General features: G+C 33.1%; 7 protein-coding genes across 7 annotated transcripts; 3 read left to right on the forward strand and 4 right to left on the reverse strand.

Moving 5' to 3' along the window:
* Nucleotides 1–672: 672 nt before the first annotated feature.
* Nucleotides 673–1,587, reverse strand: CTK3 (Ctk3p; the record flags this gene model as incomplete). The annotated part of the gene is made up of 1 exon (XM_001645578.1): nucleotides 673–1,587. The coding sequence occupies one exon, from the start codon at nucleotides 1,585–1,587 to the stop codon at nucleotides 673–675; it is 915 nt and encodes a 304-aa protein (XP_001645628.1).
* A 678-nt stretch (nucleotides 1,588–2,265) lies between these two features.
* Nucleotides 2,266–3,138, reverse strand: DAT1 (Dat1p; the record flags this gene model as incomplete). The annotated part of the gene is made up of 1 exon (XM_001645579.1): nucleotides 2,266–3,138. One exon carries the CDS (start codon nucleotides 3,136–3,138, stop codon nucleotides 2,266–2,268), a length of 873 nt encoding a protein of 290 aa, XP_001645629.1.
* Nucleotides 3,139–5,322: 2,184 nt separating this feature from the next.
* On the forward strand, nucleotides 5,323–6,819 carry VAN1 (Van1p; the record flags this gene model as incomplete). Its single annotated transcript, XM_001645580.1, has 1 exon — nucleotides 5,323–6,819. One exon carries the CDS (start codon nucleotides 5,323–5,325, stop codon nucleotides 6,817–6,819), a length of 1,497 nt encoding a protein of 498 aa, XP_001645630.1.
* A 496-nt stretch (nucleotides 6,820–7,315) lies between these two features.
* On the reverse strand, nucleotides 7,316–8,902 carry ATR1 (borate transporter; the record flags this gene model as incomplete). Its single annotated transcript, XM_001645581.1, has 1 exon — nucleotides 7,316–8,902. The coding sequence occupies one exon, from the start codon at nucleotides 8,900–8,902 to the stop codon at nucleotides 7,316–7,318; it is 1,587 nt and encodes a 528-aa protein (XP_001645631.1).
* A 3,065-nt stretch (nucleotides 8,903–11,967) lies between these two features.
* On the forward strand, nucleotides 11,968–13,566 carry NDI1 (NADH-ubiquinone reductase (H(+)-translocating) NDI1; the record flags this gene model as incomplete). Its single annotated transcript, XM_001645582.1, has 1 exon — nucleotides 11,968–13,566. One exon carries the CDS (start codon nucleotides 11,968–11,970, stop codon nucleotides 13,564–13,566), a length of 1,599 nt encoding a protein of 532 aa, XP_001645632.1.
* A 501-nt stretch (nucleotides 13,567–14,067) lies between these two features.
* GTR1 (Rag GTPase GTR1) lies at nucleotides 14,068–15,048 on the reverse strand (the record flags this gene model as incomplete). Its single annotated transcript, XM_001645583.1, has 1 exon — nucleotides 14,068–15,048. One exon carries the CDS (start codon nucleotides 15,046–15,048, stop codon nucleotides 14,068–14,070), a length of 981 nt encoding a protein of 326 aa, XP_001645633.1.
* A 712-nt stretch (nucleotides 15,049–15,760) lies between these two features.
* On the forward strand, nucleotides 15,761–17,104 carry ERG9 (bifunctional farnesyl-diphosphate farnesyltransferase/squalene synthase; the record flags this gene model as incomplete). Its single annotated transcript, XM_001645584.1, has 1 exon — nucleotides 15,761–17,104. One exon carries the CDS (start codon nucleotides 15,761–15,763, stop codon nucleotides 17,102–17,104), a length of 1,344 nt encoding a protein of 447 aa, XP_001645634.1.
* Nucleotides 17,105–18,642: the final 1,538 nt, after the last annotated feature.

An 18,642-nucleotide genomic window follows, 5' to 3' on the forward strand; every position in this document is an offset into this window, starting at 1 on the left:
CGAAAGTTAACCATTAAGCATTTTCGAAAGTTGTTTTAGTAATAACTATAGAGAAGAGAGAGAAAGAGGCAGAAAGAAGAAAAAATGAAAAATTTCTTATCCATTTTTCAGGTCGACCCTAACGTATTTCGGGACAACAAGGGTTTCCGTCCATACTTAACAGAGTTTTTCCGAGCAAACCCTAGCGTATGTTGAGGGCTAAATACCGGTTTAGCACACTATTTTCCTCTTTTCTCTTTTCTCTCTCTCTCTTTTACTCTCTTTTACTCATCTATCATAATAGAAATCCTAACCAGACAGAGAGATAAGCCCAATTATAGAGAAAGTGAGAGAGCTGTTTGCTACTCACCATTGGCACAAGTATATTCTTGCGACAGAGGCCCAGACTGTTGATGGTAGGGACGATAACTATGACAACGATGGTCTATTTTAAACTATCTCTATATATCTATCTATCTATCTATCTACCTTATGTATGCATCTTGTTCGAGTTCGTATATTGCTAAGGGTTCGTACATTTCATAGGTAGATGATTATGCATGGTATGAAATGAAATTGAATTGAATGGAATGGAATGATGGAGGGGGAAGGGGAGGAGGGGTTGAAAATGCTATAATAAAAGTTGGAAAAAACTAAGGTAAAAAAAAAAAATCTGATTAGATTCCCTATTTGTTATATCATGTAACTTTGTTTTGCTATTGATTGGATCTCTTGAATGCTTGTCAAATCTTCTGCAGTTAATGAATTTGGGATTTTATTCCATAAGTTTTGAAATTCTGATTCATCCAACATGTTGGTTTTGTTTATGAACCACATATGTTCCTTGGCCCGTTTGTGTCTTTCTCTGTCACTTTCCATCCGATGTAGTGTTATTTGAGTACTTGTAGTTTGTGGCAATTGAAATATTAGCTTGAGTTTATCTGGGTTTTCATAATTTTGGAAAAAGAGCTGTTGTCTACATTTTCTATCGATTAATAATTTAAAACAATTTTGAAATGATTCTTTATAATCTATATTGGAGGTATTGTTTAAATTATCCATTGGTATGTTTAACCATTTCGTCTCATCCTCGATTAATTCCGAGTTTGATAAAGGCAATTTTTCCTTATCTAATTCTTGTATTTGGTTTTCATCGATGATACCGCCACATATTTTGTTCAAAGATTTAAATATATCAATGCATTTCGGTAAATTTACTAATGACTTCCATTCATTAGGTGGTAATGCTAGTTGAAAAATCTTGTCAATTGATGGAAGTAAATTTTTGAATATTACTTTCTTGGAAATTTCATTGTTGCCTTCTTTTTGACTTATTGGCCATAACGCTATTAGAATCATTTGATAATACATAACAATGTTCAATCTATCCAATGGATCCATTTTTTCTCCCGATGTAAACATACATTGATGGAAATCTTCATAATGTTGTTCATATCCTTTCAAATAAAACTGTACTGGATCTGTTAAATTGGATTTGCTGCTTGTATTCAGCGATGGTGTCGGAGATGTCTCTCTAGTGATGTTTAAAGTCTTTTGTAAGTTTTTCAAAACTTGTATAAACTGCAACCTTGCCTCAAAGGAATCCATTATGCTAACCTTTTTCACCTAATGTATACCTGCTAACAAAAAATAAAAAAATAAAAAGAACCTATCAATAAGTACTCTTCTCGCTATAACCGAGCAATCAAACAGACAGATAACGTGGCAATACCTATGTTGCTGTGCAATGGCTGTCTTCTACTTCAGATGCCTTTTATTGCTCTTTATTTATAATGCTTGGGCTATACCATCTGTTTTAAATATTCATTATCAAAATATTTCAGCATCTTTTTTTCATTGAAAAATTTGTAGCGATAGCCTCGTAATGAAGGTTATGGAAGGAAATAGGCTGGACAGTGACTTGATCTATATAGTAAAGATCGAGAAATGAGGATTTTTTGGAGATATTATAATTGTTTATTCTAACTATAAATATTCTATTATATATTACAAAATTTAGTTTAATTTTTTTGGGAGGGTTGTTGAAATTGAGAAGTGAAATTATGTGAAGAGTTCTTTCCCAAAAGAATAAAATAGAAAAATCAAACCAACAAATAAAGTGTTGAAAAGTTTTTAATGATAAAAATACTAATAACAATGACAATAATGATTTATCTATCTAATGGAACATGGGGAGTTTAGTCTAGTTTGTTTTGTATTGTTTTGTGTTATTCTCTTCATTACATGGAAAGGATGGTACCTTGATGATTATTTTTTTTTGGATATTTAATGGCGTTTATGTGATGTTGAATTATTTGAGTTTCTATTTGTTCCATATGGTGATTGGTTGTTCATTATATTACTTGTATCATTGATGGCATTATTAATATGTGGTAAGCCTATATTATGGGGTGCCATTGTAGTGTGATCGTTAATTAAATGTGCAGTGTTAATTAGATTAGGGTTCCCTGTAAGGAAATCTGTATTTCTTTGATCTAATTTATCATTTGATAATAATCGAGAATGATGTAGAAGTGGTCTCTGGGGTGTTATCACATCTAATCTAGGTAAAGGTAATGGCATGCCATTAACGTTATTAGATAGAGTGATGTCGTTTAGTGTTGCAAAAGTAGGACTCGTAGTTAATTCTCTTAGAGCGTCCAAAGCCTCTAAATCTCGAGTCGATATACTATTATTATTGTTATTATTATTACTGTTGTTGTTGTTATTGTTGTTATTACGTCTATTATTATTCGATTGCTTTCTTTGCATGATGTTCTCATTAAAACTATCTTGCGTTATCTGCATTGTTCCTAATAGATTGACACCATTGACAATGTTGTTCATCATCGAAACAGGGATGGTGTTTGCATTAACATCATCTAGATGAACCTTTGCATTTGCCTTTGATTTTGAATTTTTACCTCTAGAATTTGTCGATGATTTTGTTCTTGTACCTGTGTTAATAGTAGAGTTGATACCAATACCAGCAGAATTATTTGATTTGTTGATATTTGATGTTAATGTAGTTGCTGTTGCTGCAGTAGCATTCTTGGGCCTTCTACCACTACCAGGTTTCCTACCTTCTCTTAAAGTTTTACCTTTACCTGGTTTTCTACCACTACCAGGTTTCCTCCCTTGAGCCAATGTTTTTGCCATAGTTATACTCACTACAAGCTCTCTTCTCTTGATTATGGATATCCCGATACAATTTTATAAATACCTGAAATCAAAGTGTTGCCTACTCTAGTATCGATTTAATCTAAGTTGAATGCTAAGATGTGTTATTTCTTTTTTTTTTTTATTTTATTTTATTTTATTTTATATTCTTCTATTCTTAAATAAAAAAAAAAAATTATTTGATCTCTCTAACAAACAGGACTAAGCACACAATGAAAAGGACCTATCTTACACTCAGAATTCAATTCCAAATGAAACAAACGAAACTTAGTGGATTTCTAGTACTTGAATATTAAATATCAATACTTTAATAACTTCCAAATAAGTATGAAACCTTTTACCATCTTTGTAGTGAAAACATACAGAACAGACAGCCATTACTTAATTTTTTTTTTTTTAAACTATTTCAACTGCAATTTTTATTTTTTTTCTTTTGGCAACTGCGACCAGACCAGCCCAAAGACCAGACCAACGATGAAAAAAACAGAAATTTTGGTATTTACGAACGTAGCCCAACAAGAGATGAGATGAGATGAGATGGTTGATCTAAGGTTGTTGTTGTTGTTAATTTCAAGATAGTTGGGTATTAGGGAGGGGAGAGATTTATATATAGTTGTGAAATGCTTTCTGTTTTTGTTGCGCTTGCAATCGTAGTTCGTGTGATCTGGGATAGTAATTGGGGGGGGTGATCTATATATAACAAGGTGTTTAATGCTAATAGATGTTTAAACCATGTTACTTGAACATATATATGTGTCAGTGTCTGTGTGTATGATTTTTAGATACGGATCAACGTAATTTCATAGTTTTCCCGTGTGGAAGTCTTAGTTATGACAGCTTAAAGGTGTGTGTCTGGGGAGGAGGGGACCCTAGAATCGATGAGATTTTATCTTGTTTCAATCAAAGGTGGGAATAGTGTGTGATGTATAGGAAATGTTATTCAAATATGTTGTCTTGGATCATAATTGGTGATTGTATGTAATTTAATTTTTCACAGGCCGACATTCATCCTTTGGGGTGACAAAAGAGTAGAGTGTATATGATTATACTCATCCACTTGCTTCACAAACCAAGAGAAACGTTTGACTGTTCTTGTTGGGAATCCCGAGGTATATCCAATTTCTGCTTCTTCAGATCACAAGTGCAAGTGCAAATGTAAATGTAAATGTAGCTGTAGCTGTAACTGTAACTGTAATAGATTGGTGTTGCAGTGTCTACAAATTATTATACTGACGGTGCCAGATCTCTAAAAATTTATTTATATATATGTGTGTGTGTGTGGGACAGGGTCAATCCGTGGCAAGTTCTGTCATATAGCATTTGGTTCATGCGACAGTGACCATTACACTGCTGTCTCAAACCTGTTACCCTCCCTAGTCACCTGCTTTTCTCCCACATCATCATATCACTTTGTACTACCTGTAACAACGCGAACCAGAACTAAAATAAGAACAAGAACAAGAACAAGAACAAGACCACACATGCACACATGCACACAACTGCAACAATAATGCAGACCCACATACACATCCACAACTCAACTCACCCACTCCCTCTTTCTGAATCCAAATACAACCTTCCCTCCCTCCCTTCTTGCTCTTATCCCAACTTCTTGCAGTTATCGATTCGAAAAGATTCCAAAAGCCAAGAAACTCAGCGTGGTGAAAACACACACACACAGGAATCCGAATCCGATGGAAAATAAAATATTTCTATATGTTCGATATATTCGATATTTTGATTTTGAGACTACAAACTACAGAACCCGACCGAGGTTAGAAATATTGAAACAAGTAGAGATGATGTGTTTATAAAAGCAAAAGTTTGATTTCATTTCATTTGATTTTTGTGTGGGTTCTTGTACTATTTAGGGTTCATGTCTTTTGGATGAGTTACGTACAGTTTTGAATCAGGTTCTCAGTTGCAATTGAGAAGTGATAGTGGTTGAAAAGGGGAGTCGGTTTTGTTACTTTCTGTTTGGGAGACGATTTTTTCTTACTGGAAATCAACTTTATTTGAACGACTGATCCAATCTGAAACTTAACAATTTGTCTGGCGTAGTGTTGTGGCATTAGTATTCTCTTTTTATTTGATTTTTTTATTTGATATTTTTTTTTAAAAAAAAAAAATATTCAAAAGTACACTTTCAATTGCAATTTCATTATGGATTTCTTACTGAATAATAAAAGGCAATTGAAAAAAAAAGACGAGCTACCCATTTCTGATTCAAGATGGGCTCCAAAATCAAAATACCGTCATAAATTTAACCCTGCAAATAGCGAAAATTTTGTTAAAATTAACGCCATCATCACTTTGATTTTATTCCTAGTTTTTATCTGTCAAAATAGCTTTTCTTCATCTTCTTCAAATGTCGTTGATTCACATACAAATGAAGCTAAAATATTAGAAGATAATGAATATTATGACTATGATTTTAAGAATTTCGATGAACCATTGGTTAAAAAATTCGATGATGGGGCAAAACATTATTTGATTAGTAAATATGGCAGTGAGGTTTTAACTCCAGAAGATAAAAGTCGTTATGAACAAGAATTACAAGAATTGCTTTCAACTACAGTTCAAAATTACGATCTAAGTAAATATAGTGGTACAGAGAACGGTATCCAAAATCGTGAACACGTTTTATTATGTGTACCGTTAAGAGACGCAGAAGACGTTCTGCCTTTGATGTTTAAAAATATTATGAATTTAACTTATCCACATGAATTGATAGATTTAGCTTTCTTAGTTAGTGACTGTACTGAAGGTGATCATACCCTAGAATCCCTAATCGCTTATTCCCGTCATTTACAAGATGGTACTTTAGCTGGTTTGTTTCAAGAAATGGATAAAGATGATAGTAAAAAAGATTCAGAAAAATTATACTTGAAATATATGAATAAAGACTATTTGAAAATGGTGGAAGACGCTTATTCCCCACCATTCCATAATGATTACGAAAAACCATTCCGTTCTGTTCAAATCTTTCAAAAAGATTTCGGCCAAGAAGTTGGACAAGGTTTCACCGAAAGACATTCCGTTAAAGTTCAAGGTATCAGAAGAAAATTAATGGGTAGAGCCAGAAATTGGTTAATGACAAACGCTTTGAAACCATATCACGCATGGGTCTACTGGAGAGATGCCGATGTAGAATTATGTCCAGGTACAGTTATAGAAGATTTGATGTCGAAAAACTTCGATGTAATGGTACCAAACGTTTGGAGACCATTGCCAGAATTTTTAAACTCAGAGCAACCATATGACTTGAACTCCTGGATGGAGTCAAATGAAGCTTTGAAATTAGCTAAAAATTTAGATGAAGATGACGTTATTGTTGAAGGTTACGCAGAATATCCAACTTGGAGGGTTCATTTGGCATATATCAGAGAAAAAAATGGTAATCCAAATCAAGTAGTAGATTTAGATGGTGTTGGAGGTGTTTCCATCCTGGTAAAGGCAAAATTATTCAGAAGTGGTATACATTTCCCAGCCTTCACTTTTGAAAATCATGCTGAAACCGAAGCATTCGGTAAGATGGCTAAAAAAATGGGGTTCAGAGTTGGTGGTCTACCGCACTACACTTTATGGCATATCTATGAACCAAGTGACGACGATTTATTAGAAATTGCAAGTAAGGAAAGAGAAAATAATAGAAGCTAAAACAATAATAGCATAATCCATTATGGTTTGACATAAAAGATTTTGGAAATCAAAATTCTGAATGTCTCGATTATACCGTGTTTTGAATTTATGAACTCATTATAAAATATCATTTAGGAACGTATCTATTAGTATATTTGTATTATCTTTTATTTCGAAGTCCCTTAATTATCAATATGAAATAGAGTGTACAAACAAAAATAGAAATCCCTTGTAGGCAAAAAAAAAAAATTAATAATAAGAAATAGAAACTTAATATATAATATATAATTATATTAAAAATTTTCAATGTATACTTAGACATTTAATGATTCCGGTAATTTTTAATGCTAAATGATAAGACATTAGATAGTCCTGGAATCTTTGAATGGTGGGGACCAGTTTAAATATATTTAAATGAATAATGAATCGTATTTTCGTAATATTGTTTATTAAAGAGTTTATTATTCCGTATCTATAAAATATTGTAATGCTTATCTATAAAATTATTTGACAATTATTGTTCACAGTTTTCACAATCTTTTTCCTTACGATCTTTATATGAATCGAATATTGTTTCGACCATATATAAACCTGCAATTAAAACAGCAACACCAGAACATGCGATACCAAAATATAGAGCTCCTCTGTATCCACGTAAAAGATCTGTTCCATTTTTATTGCAATGTTGTTCGACTGTGCCAGCAATACCTAAGAATAATGAATTTGAGTAGTTAATAACTGTATTTACCAATGAACCTGCCATACCTTGATGTTGGTTTGGTAAGTTATCACTTAGAATAATTGATGATGCAGGGAAGGACAAATCCATACCAAGTGGTAAAATGATCATTGTGCCTAATATATTTCTGAAATATGTTTGATGAACAGGTGTCACACTAAAGATAATGCAACCTAAATTGAATCCAACCATTGAAAATGTTAATAAAACAGCAGGACGTATTTTTTTCATTAGGAAACCACAAGATATGGCGGTTATTGTACCTGAGATAACGAAAATAAAATAAGAGCCACCAGCCCACAATGGAGAATAATTTCTTAAGTTTAATACAAATGAGAAATAGTAAAAGGTCCAAATACCAAAAGAACCCCAACCGAATGTCATTGCAGTTAATATCATAATCAGCTGTCTGTTACGAATAATTTCACTTGGTAATAATGGATTTTCTGCATATCTCAATTCATAAATACCAAATGCTATTAAGGCAATGACAGAAATGACTAACAGAACTATGAGGTAAGCAGAATTCCAACCGTCAGCAGGAGCTTGGTTCCAAACAAAATTGAATAAAATTAAACCTAAAACACCAGTAAATGAACCTATCCAATCCATGGATAATCTATTAACATTTGTTGGTATATTATTTGGGATGGAGTAATAAGATATGAATGTGTTAATAAATGCGGCTAAAGTATATGCGTAAAAAGCCCATGGCCAAGATCCTTCGCTTTCAGTAGCAACTAGACCTGAAAATAAACCACCTAAGGTAGCACCAATTGGTGACATTGCTCCTACTATACTTATCACCATGTTTTTTTTCAATGTGCCAGGTTTATAAATCATACCAATTAAACCTAATACGTTTGGTAGCACTAATGATATACCTAAACCTTGGAATGCTCTTGCTATTATGAAAAAAATCCCACTGTGGGAGTAACCGGACAGGCCAGTAATTAACGACCATATTACTAAAATGACGTAACCCAATATTAACATTTTTTTCAAACCGTAGATGTCACCCAATCTTCCACTTACAAGAATAAAAGAACCTGACACCAATGGAAAAGATGCCACCAGCCATACTTTAAGAGAATCTGAAGAATGTAATTGTCTTGTTAACACATTCATAATTGATAAAGTTTGCGTCGTACCTGCTAAGTTTAATAATTGACTCAGCATACAAGAGAATATAAAAGCATATTCTTGTGTAGTTGAGTTAAAATAATCAGGGTTACGTAAACTGGAATTTTTTAATTCCATCGAAGGTGATTCATCATTGGCATCTGAACAATCTGATCTTATAGTTTCTTCAGCAATATATGAAGATACTTCGATATTTTTTTTTTTCAAATCAGTATCCATTGTGAAAAGTTGGATTGTCTATGTATGATTGTTGGATTGTCTATGTATGATTGTTGTATGCGCTGATACATTTATTGAAAAATATTGGATTTAATTAATCTAAGAATCTGTTTTTTTAATTTAAGCTATCCAAGAAATTGATGATTTATATAACTTTGGTTATTTTAATAAATAAAGAGCTTAAACGATGAATAACGATGATTACAAGGACTTTAAAATAGTTAGCAACGTTAAACTTAAAAAGCAGTGTTAGTAACTATTACAAATATGAGGAATCAAACGAAAGGAAAGGAGGGATAAGAAACCACTTGACAACAATATAGTATGAGAAATAGTAACAATAAAAATAATAATAATATCAGATATTAAAGATTGATTGTTGACAAAATAAAAAAAGTTGCACCAACTTTGGAAGCCTTGTCTAGCCAAGAGAAGTTTAAGCGAAGTGATATGGGATCAAAAGAGTATTGTCTTGTTCGAGTGCCACAACTATTTTCAATTAAACAAAGAACGAACGAATATATTGATATTGGGAAGGGCAACAGTTCGATTTGTAAAAAGTAAGAAAATGACTAGCAATTACGTGTGTGTGCTAGCAACCAGTTTAAGTATCCAGGGAGAAAAGTAAGCAAGAATTAATACAGCTATGAGCTATGTGATTAGAGGTGATGATACTAAAAAAGAAAGGAAATTCGAAAGGCTGCGATGGCGATCGAGAGGGATAGTGAAGTTGAGAATAAAAGAACAATAGAAAGGAAATAAGGAAACAAGGAAGAAATAGGGTGGACATAGGTGGAAATATGGTGGAAAACAGTACGCGTAAGCACGTAAACAGAATATTTTTTCTATTTTCATTATTAAGATACGTTATTTAATTAATAATATTTACGTGTTTACGTGTTTACGTGTTTACGCGTCAGTTTTTCAAAATAATTTCTTTCTTTTTATGCGTTTAGGTGTTTTCCTTTCTTTTTCGGAAAAACTTAGTAAATTTGTCCTGATTTTTCGGAAATTGGGATAAATAGGACATTTTATTTTACTTTAATTTTCATTTTATATTCTTTTGAAAAAATAAAAAAATATTAACCGGAAAGGGAGGGTAATCAAATCAATATGTACGATATATCACGTGTATTGGTGTCACATGACACGGTATTGCAAAAACAGCAATTTATCAAAAAGAAATGGTTTAAAGTAAAGCATCTCCATCTCCGTGAACCTGTATGTGCGTTGGCAACATAGCAAACTGCGCTCACGCACTAGCGTTCTACAGCAGCAACCTGCTCTACTGCACCCGAGATTCGGTATTGCCTTCCCTGGTCTTGTTTCTAAATTTCTCATTACCCACCTCACCTACCAAGACCAAGACCAAGACCAAGACCAAAACCAAATTATCATAACAATTTTGCCATATATATTTCCATTACTTTCTAATGAGTCGCCTTCTGGCATGACCAACATACACACATACAGTTTTTCCCATGTAGAGTGAAATTACATTACGTTACCGGTTGGCTACTGTTAATCCGATCTTCGCACATCTCTGGAAACAAGACTACAATACTAGCAGAACTCTATGTAATATTCTGATGATACACAACCATGCCAAAATGCGTCGCTACCATTTGGGACAGGTTTACAAACTACCAAAATCTCAATCCTTTTAAACAAGCCCATAATGGTGTCATAATCATCCATACATACGTATGGTTAGAATTTATATAACATATACCACTAACTGGACCTCATCGATCGGACCGGACCTACCTGAATCGTACAACTGATCAGACCCAACTAGTAAACGGCTACACAGCAAAGCACATTACTGTACTCTGCTGTACTGTACTTTACGGTACTCTACATATCCTTGGGTCATGAGCAATGCGATACAGTACGATACGATACTGATGTTCCATTCCCACCTCTTGCGATGCTCGCTATAATCATCGTTTCATTCATTGGACTAAATCTATCCGTATACATCATATCATCATCATCATCGATTTATGTAGTGTGTGGTGAGCTTGAACCACTACACATTTTGATTTATTCTCTCTCTCTCTGTCTCTGTCTATTCTGGCTTATCCAATATACGCTCAATGCAATCATATACACATTACTATTGTACCATACCTTCAATTAATTAATTACCTCATTCTTACTACTTCCAAGTGCTATCCTCTCCCCTCCTCTGCCTGCCATCTCTCAGCCCATCTCAATCAATCACCTCTCTCTCTCTGCCATCCCCCCCTCCCCTGCTCTTCTCATCACCACCATCTATCTATCTACATTTTTCACCACAAGCCAAACCAACAAGCTCAACACAACAGACTACAACTATAACTACAACTACTGCAAGAGTTCCCTTTACAATGAAAAATTTAACTCTTGTCACTTGTCTAAACCCATTGATTGAGATTGGACAAACCAATTGTTTCTCATTGGATTCGATCAACCTTAGTAGATTGAGAAATTTTTTATATTTTTTTTCATTATAAAACTATATAATGTTCCTCTAACCATACCATCTAAACAAAACTATAAACTAAATCTTATCACAACATGTTTCATTCCATCATGAAACTTCACTATATATCCTCATAAAACTATAAAACTATCTTATTTATTTGCTCTGACGTTCTTTTATTTTAATTGACTACGTTCGTTATTGCCTACTTTCGTCATTAATATAAATATCCTTTACCTTTTTGCATCATTTGGAAAACTGTCACCACCTTGCTACTGATAATTTGAAAAAAAAAAAATTCGTCAAGGCTAACCCAGAAATTTAAAAATAAAAAAAACTCAAGCAAGAGAAACCACCACGCAAGGAATTGAGGAATCAACTTAGGTGAAAATTAGAGATTTTAATTTAATATTTAATATTTGATATTTCAATATTCTGTTTTTCTGTATTCAATATTATAAACAGTACGATTAATCACAATTGCTTATATTTTACTGTGTATTTAAAGTTTTTGTTTTAACTCCCTTCTCAGCCATAGCTTACAATAGATATCTGATCTTTAATTTGGTCCCCCCCCCTTTAGAATAATTAAGCATCAATGATTTCAAGACATTATAACGGTAACACTGTTTCAATTGCAAGAAATATTACCAAAAGATATTTTAATAAGTCAGTTCAAAATTTAGCAGTTGCTACTACAAACTCACCAAAAACTTCGAGTTCTGCAAATACTACTTCTGTCGACTCAAATGGTGCCGGTACTGCTTCTTTTAAAACTGTTAAAATTATAGACAATCAACATGATGATAAAAAGCAAAACATCGTGATTTTAGGTTCTGGTTGGGGTGCTATTTCTTTCTTGAAAGGTATAGATACCAAAAAATATAATGTTTCCATTATTTCCCCAAGAAACTATTTCTTGTTCACTCCTTTATTACCATCAACCCCAGTTGGTACTGTTGATGAAAAGTCGATTATTGAACCAGTTGTAAATTTCGCTTTAAAGAAAAAGGGTTCTGTTACCTATTATGAAGCTGAGGCTACTTCGATTAATCCAGATCGTAGCACTGTCACAGTAGAATCTTTATCATCTATTGCAAGAGTTGCTCAGACTGATCAAAATGTAGGTATTAAAAGAAAAGAACCTGCTGAAATTAAATACGATTATTTGATCACTGCTGTAGGTGCTGAACCAAACACTTTTGGTATCCCAGGTGTCGAAAAATATGGTAATTTCTTAAAGGAAATTCCACATTCTTACCAAATTAGACAAAGATTTGCTTCAAACATTGAAAAGGCAAACTTATTACCAAAAGGTGATCCTGAAAGAAAGAGACTTTTGTCAATTGTAGTCGTTGGTGGTGGTCCAACTGGTGTGGAAACTGCTGGTGAGTTACAAGATTACGTTTCTCAAGATTTGAAAAAATTCTTGCCTTCCGTAGCTGAAGAAGTTCAAATTCATTTAGTTGAAGCTTTACCTGTCGTATTAAATATGTTCGAGAAGAAATTATCTTCTTATGCTCAATCCGTATTGGAAAAAACTTCAATTAAATTACATTTAAAGACTGCCGTCGGTTTAGTCGAAGAAGATCACTTAATTGCAAAGACCAAGTTGGATGATGGTTCAGTAAAGGAAACTAAAATTCCATATGGTACTTTGATTTGGGCAACTGGTAACAAGGCTAGACCATTGATTACTAACTTGTTTAAGAAAATTCCAGAACAAAATTCTTCAACTAGAGCTTTAAATGTAAACCAATTCTTACAAGTCAAGGGTTCCAACAATATTTTCGCTATCGGTGATAATGCTTTTGCCGGTTTACCTCCAACAGCACAAGTAGCTCATCAAGAAGCTGAATATTTGGCTAAAGTCTTCGACAAGATGGATAATTTGCCAAACTTCCATGATAAATTAATAGCAGCTAAAGAAAAACCTGATGTTTTATTGGAAGAAAATGGTTTCAAGCCATTCAAATATGTTCATTTAGGTGCATTGGCTTACTTGGGTGCTGAAAGAGCTATTGCAAACATTACCTATGGTAAGCGTTCGTTCTATACTGGTGGTGGTTTGATTACATTTTATGTTTGGAGAATGTTATATGTTTCCATGATCTTATCAGCTAGATCAAGATTTAAGGTTATTACTGATTGGTTGAAATTGGCTTTCTTCAAGAGAGATTTCTTCAAGGGTTTGTAATGAATATGATTAATGAATTAATGAATATGATTAATGAATTAATGAACATATCAAATTTATTTTCTTTAAAAAAAAGAAGAATTGTTTTACTTTAACCGAAGTCTGTGTGTGTATTTCCTTTATTTTTATTTGTGACCTTATTAGACATTTCATTTACAATTATTACTCTTATTCATATCACTAGTAAATGGAAGTGATGATTGATTGATATTATTTTTTATTATTATTTTCTAACAGATACAAAAATGTGAACAATTGCTGGAGCATATTGTTCATTATGTTTTAAATTGAAATTTATTTATTATTTACATATTCAAAAGTCTATATGCAGTATATATATAGAGCATATTAAATTATTTATTTTTATTAAATCAATTAATAAAAGTTTCTTTGATATTCGATATAAGATGATATTATGATTATGAAAATGAAGTTTATAATGATGAAAAGTTTTGCTATGATTATGAATATTATGGTTAAGGCATTGTCGTGGTTTTAAAATTAAAAGTAATTTTTTGCCTTCCTTATATTTTCTAATACTAGTTGTTGTGGAGCATCGGAATTTTTCAAAACTATGAAACAAACCATATTTGAAGATAACTCACTAACGTATATATTATCATTTAAGACCACAGTTTTAAATCCACATTTCATTTTAGTACAACTCTGTTTAAAATTTTTCATTATATTTGATATTTTTTCAAATCTTTTTGGATCCAATAACGAAACTTCGTTTGATAACTCAGATAGACTTGAATTGTTGGCATTATTATTCGTAGTAGTAGTATAGTTATTAATCTTTCCATTTATGTTTTGATCGTTACTTGAACATATCACTAGGAAAGTCGATCGTTCAAACAAAATAATTTCAATTGCATCCATTGAAGATTTTAATTTTTTCAAGTTTGATTGATGTATTGACATATTTGGTATCAAAGAACAAACGATCTGAGACCAAGCTCTGTATAAGCTTTCATCCCAAATAGAAGTTGGAAAACCTATTAAATGTGGGAATCCGTATTCTGCAGAAGCTTGTTGTAATTTTTTCATCATAATTTCAAATAATTCATTTCTTTTATCCAGTTGGACCAAATCCATTTTATGCAACAATACGAATATTTTAGCATCAGGAGAATATTTTTTCAATTGTTTCAATGCTCTAGTAAATATATCTATATCTTTAATGACTTCTTGTGATTCCACATCAAATACATGGATCAAAACCTGAACCATTTGGAAAATATGATCTTTCTGTTTTGTAAAATAATTTTCCATGAAAACGTCCTGACCACCACAGTCCCACAAATTCAACGTCATATTGCCCAGAAATCTCAAATGAGAATGTTCGACATCAATTGTAGCACCCAGCCTCCTTGTATCAAAAGCTGAATAATTACTAAAGATAATCGATCTCATTGACGATTTCCCTGATCCTGAGCGACCCATTAATAATAACTTTTTTCTATTATTTGATGAAGACATTTTCGATGATTATCAAAACAAAATAGTGTCACCTAATTCTAATCAATCCTAAAATCAGCCCCTAAAAAATGTAATATACAGAGAATAAGAATAAGTACAATAACCGTCTATTGTTCTAACTTCTTCTCGTTTTATATTCCTGTCAAGCAAACCTAAATTAAACTTCTTCTGTCACTTTTTTAATGTCAAATATCAAAAGGTACCTCAACTCAACTCTAATTGTGATCACCAACAAACAATCAAAATAAAATCCCCCTCAATCTATTGGAAACCAGATCAGATTGCTCTTCCTTGAGTTGCTCTAATTTAAACCATCACTTTTTAACTTGTCTTGTTATATTTGTTGTTGCTTAAACGATGGGATTCGAAATTGAAATTAAAGCAAAATAATTTTTTTTTCCTTCGTTTCTTCCTTTGGCAAAAGGAGACAATTTTTTTTGGAAAAGATATTTAAATGATAAAGGAAGCATCAAAGAAGTTATAAAAGTTTGTTTTACTTTCTCAATTGTGGATTTGATGATAGGTGAATAAGCTTTAGGAGAGTGTGTGTGTGCCTTTGGTGGTGATATTAATTGCGATCATTATAATAACGATACCCCGTTTACGGTGCTGGATTTGAGTACAAATTGAGGGCATCCTGAGAGATATTTGTTGTTGATTTAAAATTTGATTTTGATTTAGGTATAACAAAAAATTAGATTATTTGGTAGAGATGGGTTCTTTGACTCAATTGTTGCAACATCCATTGGAATTGAAATCTGCTTTGGTTTTAAAGTACTATAGAGAGCCTTTGTTTCCAGGTGAAGAATCTAAAATAGCTAATTCCAAGGATTTAAAGAGATGTTACGAATTGTTGAAATTGACATCTAGATCTTTTGCTGCAGTTATTCAAGAATTGAATCCTGAATTGCGTGATGCCATTATGATTTTCTACTTGGTGTTGAGAGCATTGGATACAATTGAAGATGACATGACAATTAATCCAAGTGTAAAAGTTAAATTATTGAACGAGTTTGATGAAAAATTAGATTTGGACGATTGGTCCTTTGATGGTAATGGTCCAAATGAGAAAGATAGAGATGTTTTAGTTGATTTCCCTTATATTTTACGTGAATACCATAATTTGAAGCCAGAATATCAAAAAGTTATTAAGGAAATCACTAGAAAAATGGGTCAAGGTATGGTTAACTACGTTCTTGATGAAAGTTTTAATTTGAATGGTGTAGAGACAATTAAGGATTATGACTTGTATTGTCATTATGTCGCAGGTTTGGTTGGTGATGGTTTAACACAATTGATCGTTCTAGCTGGATTTGGTGATGAAAACTTGTATGAAGCTAGTGGTGATAGAGAATTATACGAAAGTATGGGTCTTTTCTTGCAAAAGACTAATATCATTAGAGATTATGCTGAAGACTTGGAAGACGGTAGATCATTCTGGCCAAAGGAAATTTGGTCACTGTATGTTGAAAAGTTACCAGATTTACAAAAGGACAAATCTAATGGATTAAGATGTATTAACCATTTAGTTTTGAATGCTTTGACCCATGTCAATGATGTGTTGACATATTTGGCCTCAATCAATGAACAAAGTACGTTTCAATTCTGTTCAATTCCACAAGTGATGGCGATTGCAACCTTATCCTTATTGTTTAACAATGAAAAAGTTTTGGTTGAGAACGTTAAAATTAGAAAAGGGGAGACATGTTACTTGATTTTGAAATCTAGAACATTAAAGGGGTGTGTTGAAATTTTCCAATACTATTTACGTGAGATCAAGAGCAAGTTGATGGTTGAAGATCCTAACTATTTGCCATTGAACATTCAAATTGCCAAGATTGAACAATTTATGGAAGAGATGTATCAAGATAAATTACCAGCAGGCGTTAGACCAAACGAAACTGAGATATATCTAAAGACACAAGAGAGAACAAAATCCGATGAAAAGATGGCTATTACATTTAAAATGGAGGAGAACAATTTCTTGATGGTAGTATCATACTTTGGTATAGCAGTTTTAGCAATTGCATACTATACATTATTTTTCAATAAATAATGGTAATAGTAAAAAAGGGACTTACTAGGTTAGTATAGTATAATCTGAAGAAATAGATAATGATGATGATGACGACGACGACAACGATTATGATGACACTAATACTAATACTAATACTCACGGTAACAGTAACAGTAACAGTAATAGAAGAGAAAGAAAGAGAGAGAAGAAGATGAAACAGAACACATGTGACTTCCTCTAGTGTATGTGTCGGGTTTTTTTTGACTTCTCTCATTTGTCCTTTTAAGTTATTATTATCATTACTACTGCAATTAGTATTATTACTACTACAAAATAACAATTACAATTACAATAACAATAACTAAAACAAACAAAAAACAAAAATGTACGTACTTTTTTTTATCACACATTTATATAGACATAACTAAATAACTTATTTTACCAACCAACCAACAACTCTATTTTATTATAATTTGTTTTATTTTATCTTGTTCTATTTCAAGTTGGTCTAGGTTAGCATTGGCATTAGCATTAGCACAGTCCATCTTGGCTTGGCTTGGCTTGCCTGATAGAATAAGTTACGTTCAGTCAAGCACAGCGTTCCGTTCAGCACATTGGGGTAGGAGTGGACCCAGGTGTAGAAGGAAGTATCAAGTATTTAAATATTGCGAAAAGTCAGAGGGTAGGGGGTTGAACCACGTGGAGACGATCAAGAGTCAAACGAACAAGCCAACGAGCGGTGTCTTTCTTGTGTTGCTGTAATGTAGATAGATAACTGCAACATGCATGCATGCATACGTACATACATATAGATACATAGCACGTGGACACACAACCCACCAAGCCGACATAAGAATATGAATATGAATATGAATATGATATCTTGGACACTTTAAACACGACTGCTAATGCTAATGCAACAGCCATTGCAAACGTGTGTTGTTGCATCAAGAGAAGTGTCAGTCACTGTCCTGTGTGTGCTATAAGCTTCCTCATGCAGTCTTAGAACCAGAGTTCGTCTCTTTGTCTCTTTGTCTCTCTGTCCCTTCTCCCGATGTCGATGGGATGGATGTTGTTCTTTGGCTGCATTCAACTTTTCCAACTGGCCTGGCCTGGCCTGGCCTGGTTTGGTCACCTTCGCCATCGCCAGCTAAAGATTGCATTGTTGCGTTTTCCCGTGTGGAGTGACAGATAGTACATATATATCAATATGATATGGACTCTAATCACTCACTCTCAGGGCCCTCACACTAAACCACTTAACTATCATCCACGTTTCCTTTCATCTGTCTGTCTCGAGACTTCTCGTCCCATCCCACTTCATGTAACTGGGTATTGTCTGGTCTAGCGCTCAATCTTCACATTTCAATATATTATTTGAGGTAATCTCGTTATCTATTCCTCTTTGGTTCACTACACATAACACTACCATACCATGCCATGCCATGCTATGCCATTCTATGACTATTCTATACTCCCTTCTGAATCTGAATCTAAATTTACATCTGGAACTGAAACTGAAACTGAAAGCAAAACCAAAAGCAAAAATAACTTGGTTACTCTTATCCCATCTTGTC

This window comes from Vanderwaltozyma polyspora, genomic scaffold (genome assembly GCF_000150035.1).
Source record: "Vanderwaltozyma polyspora DSM 70294 KpolScaffold541 genomic scaffold, whole genome shotgun sequence".
In the NCBI taxonomy this organism is placed as follows: Eukaryota; Fungi; Ascomycota; class Saccharomycetes; order Saccharomycetales; family Saccharomycetaceae; genus Vanderwaltozyma; species Vanderwaltozyma polyspora.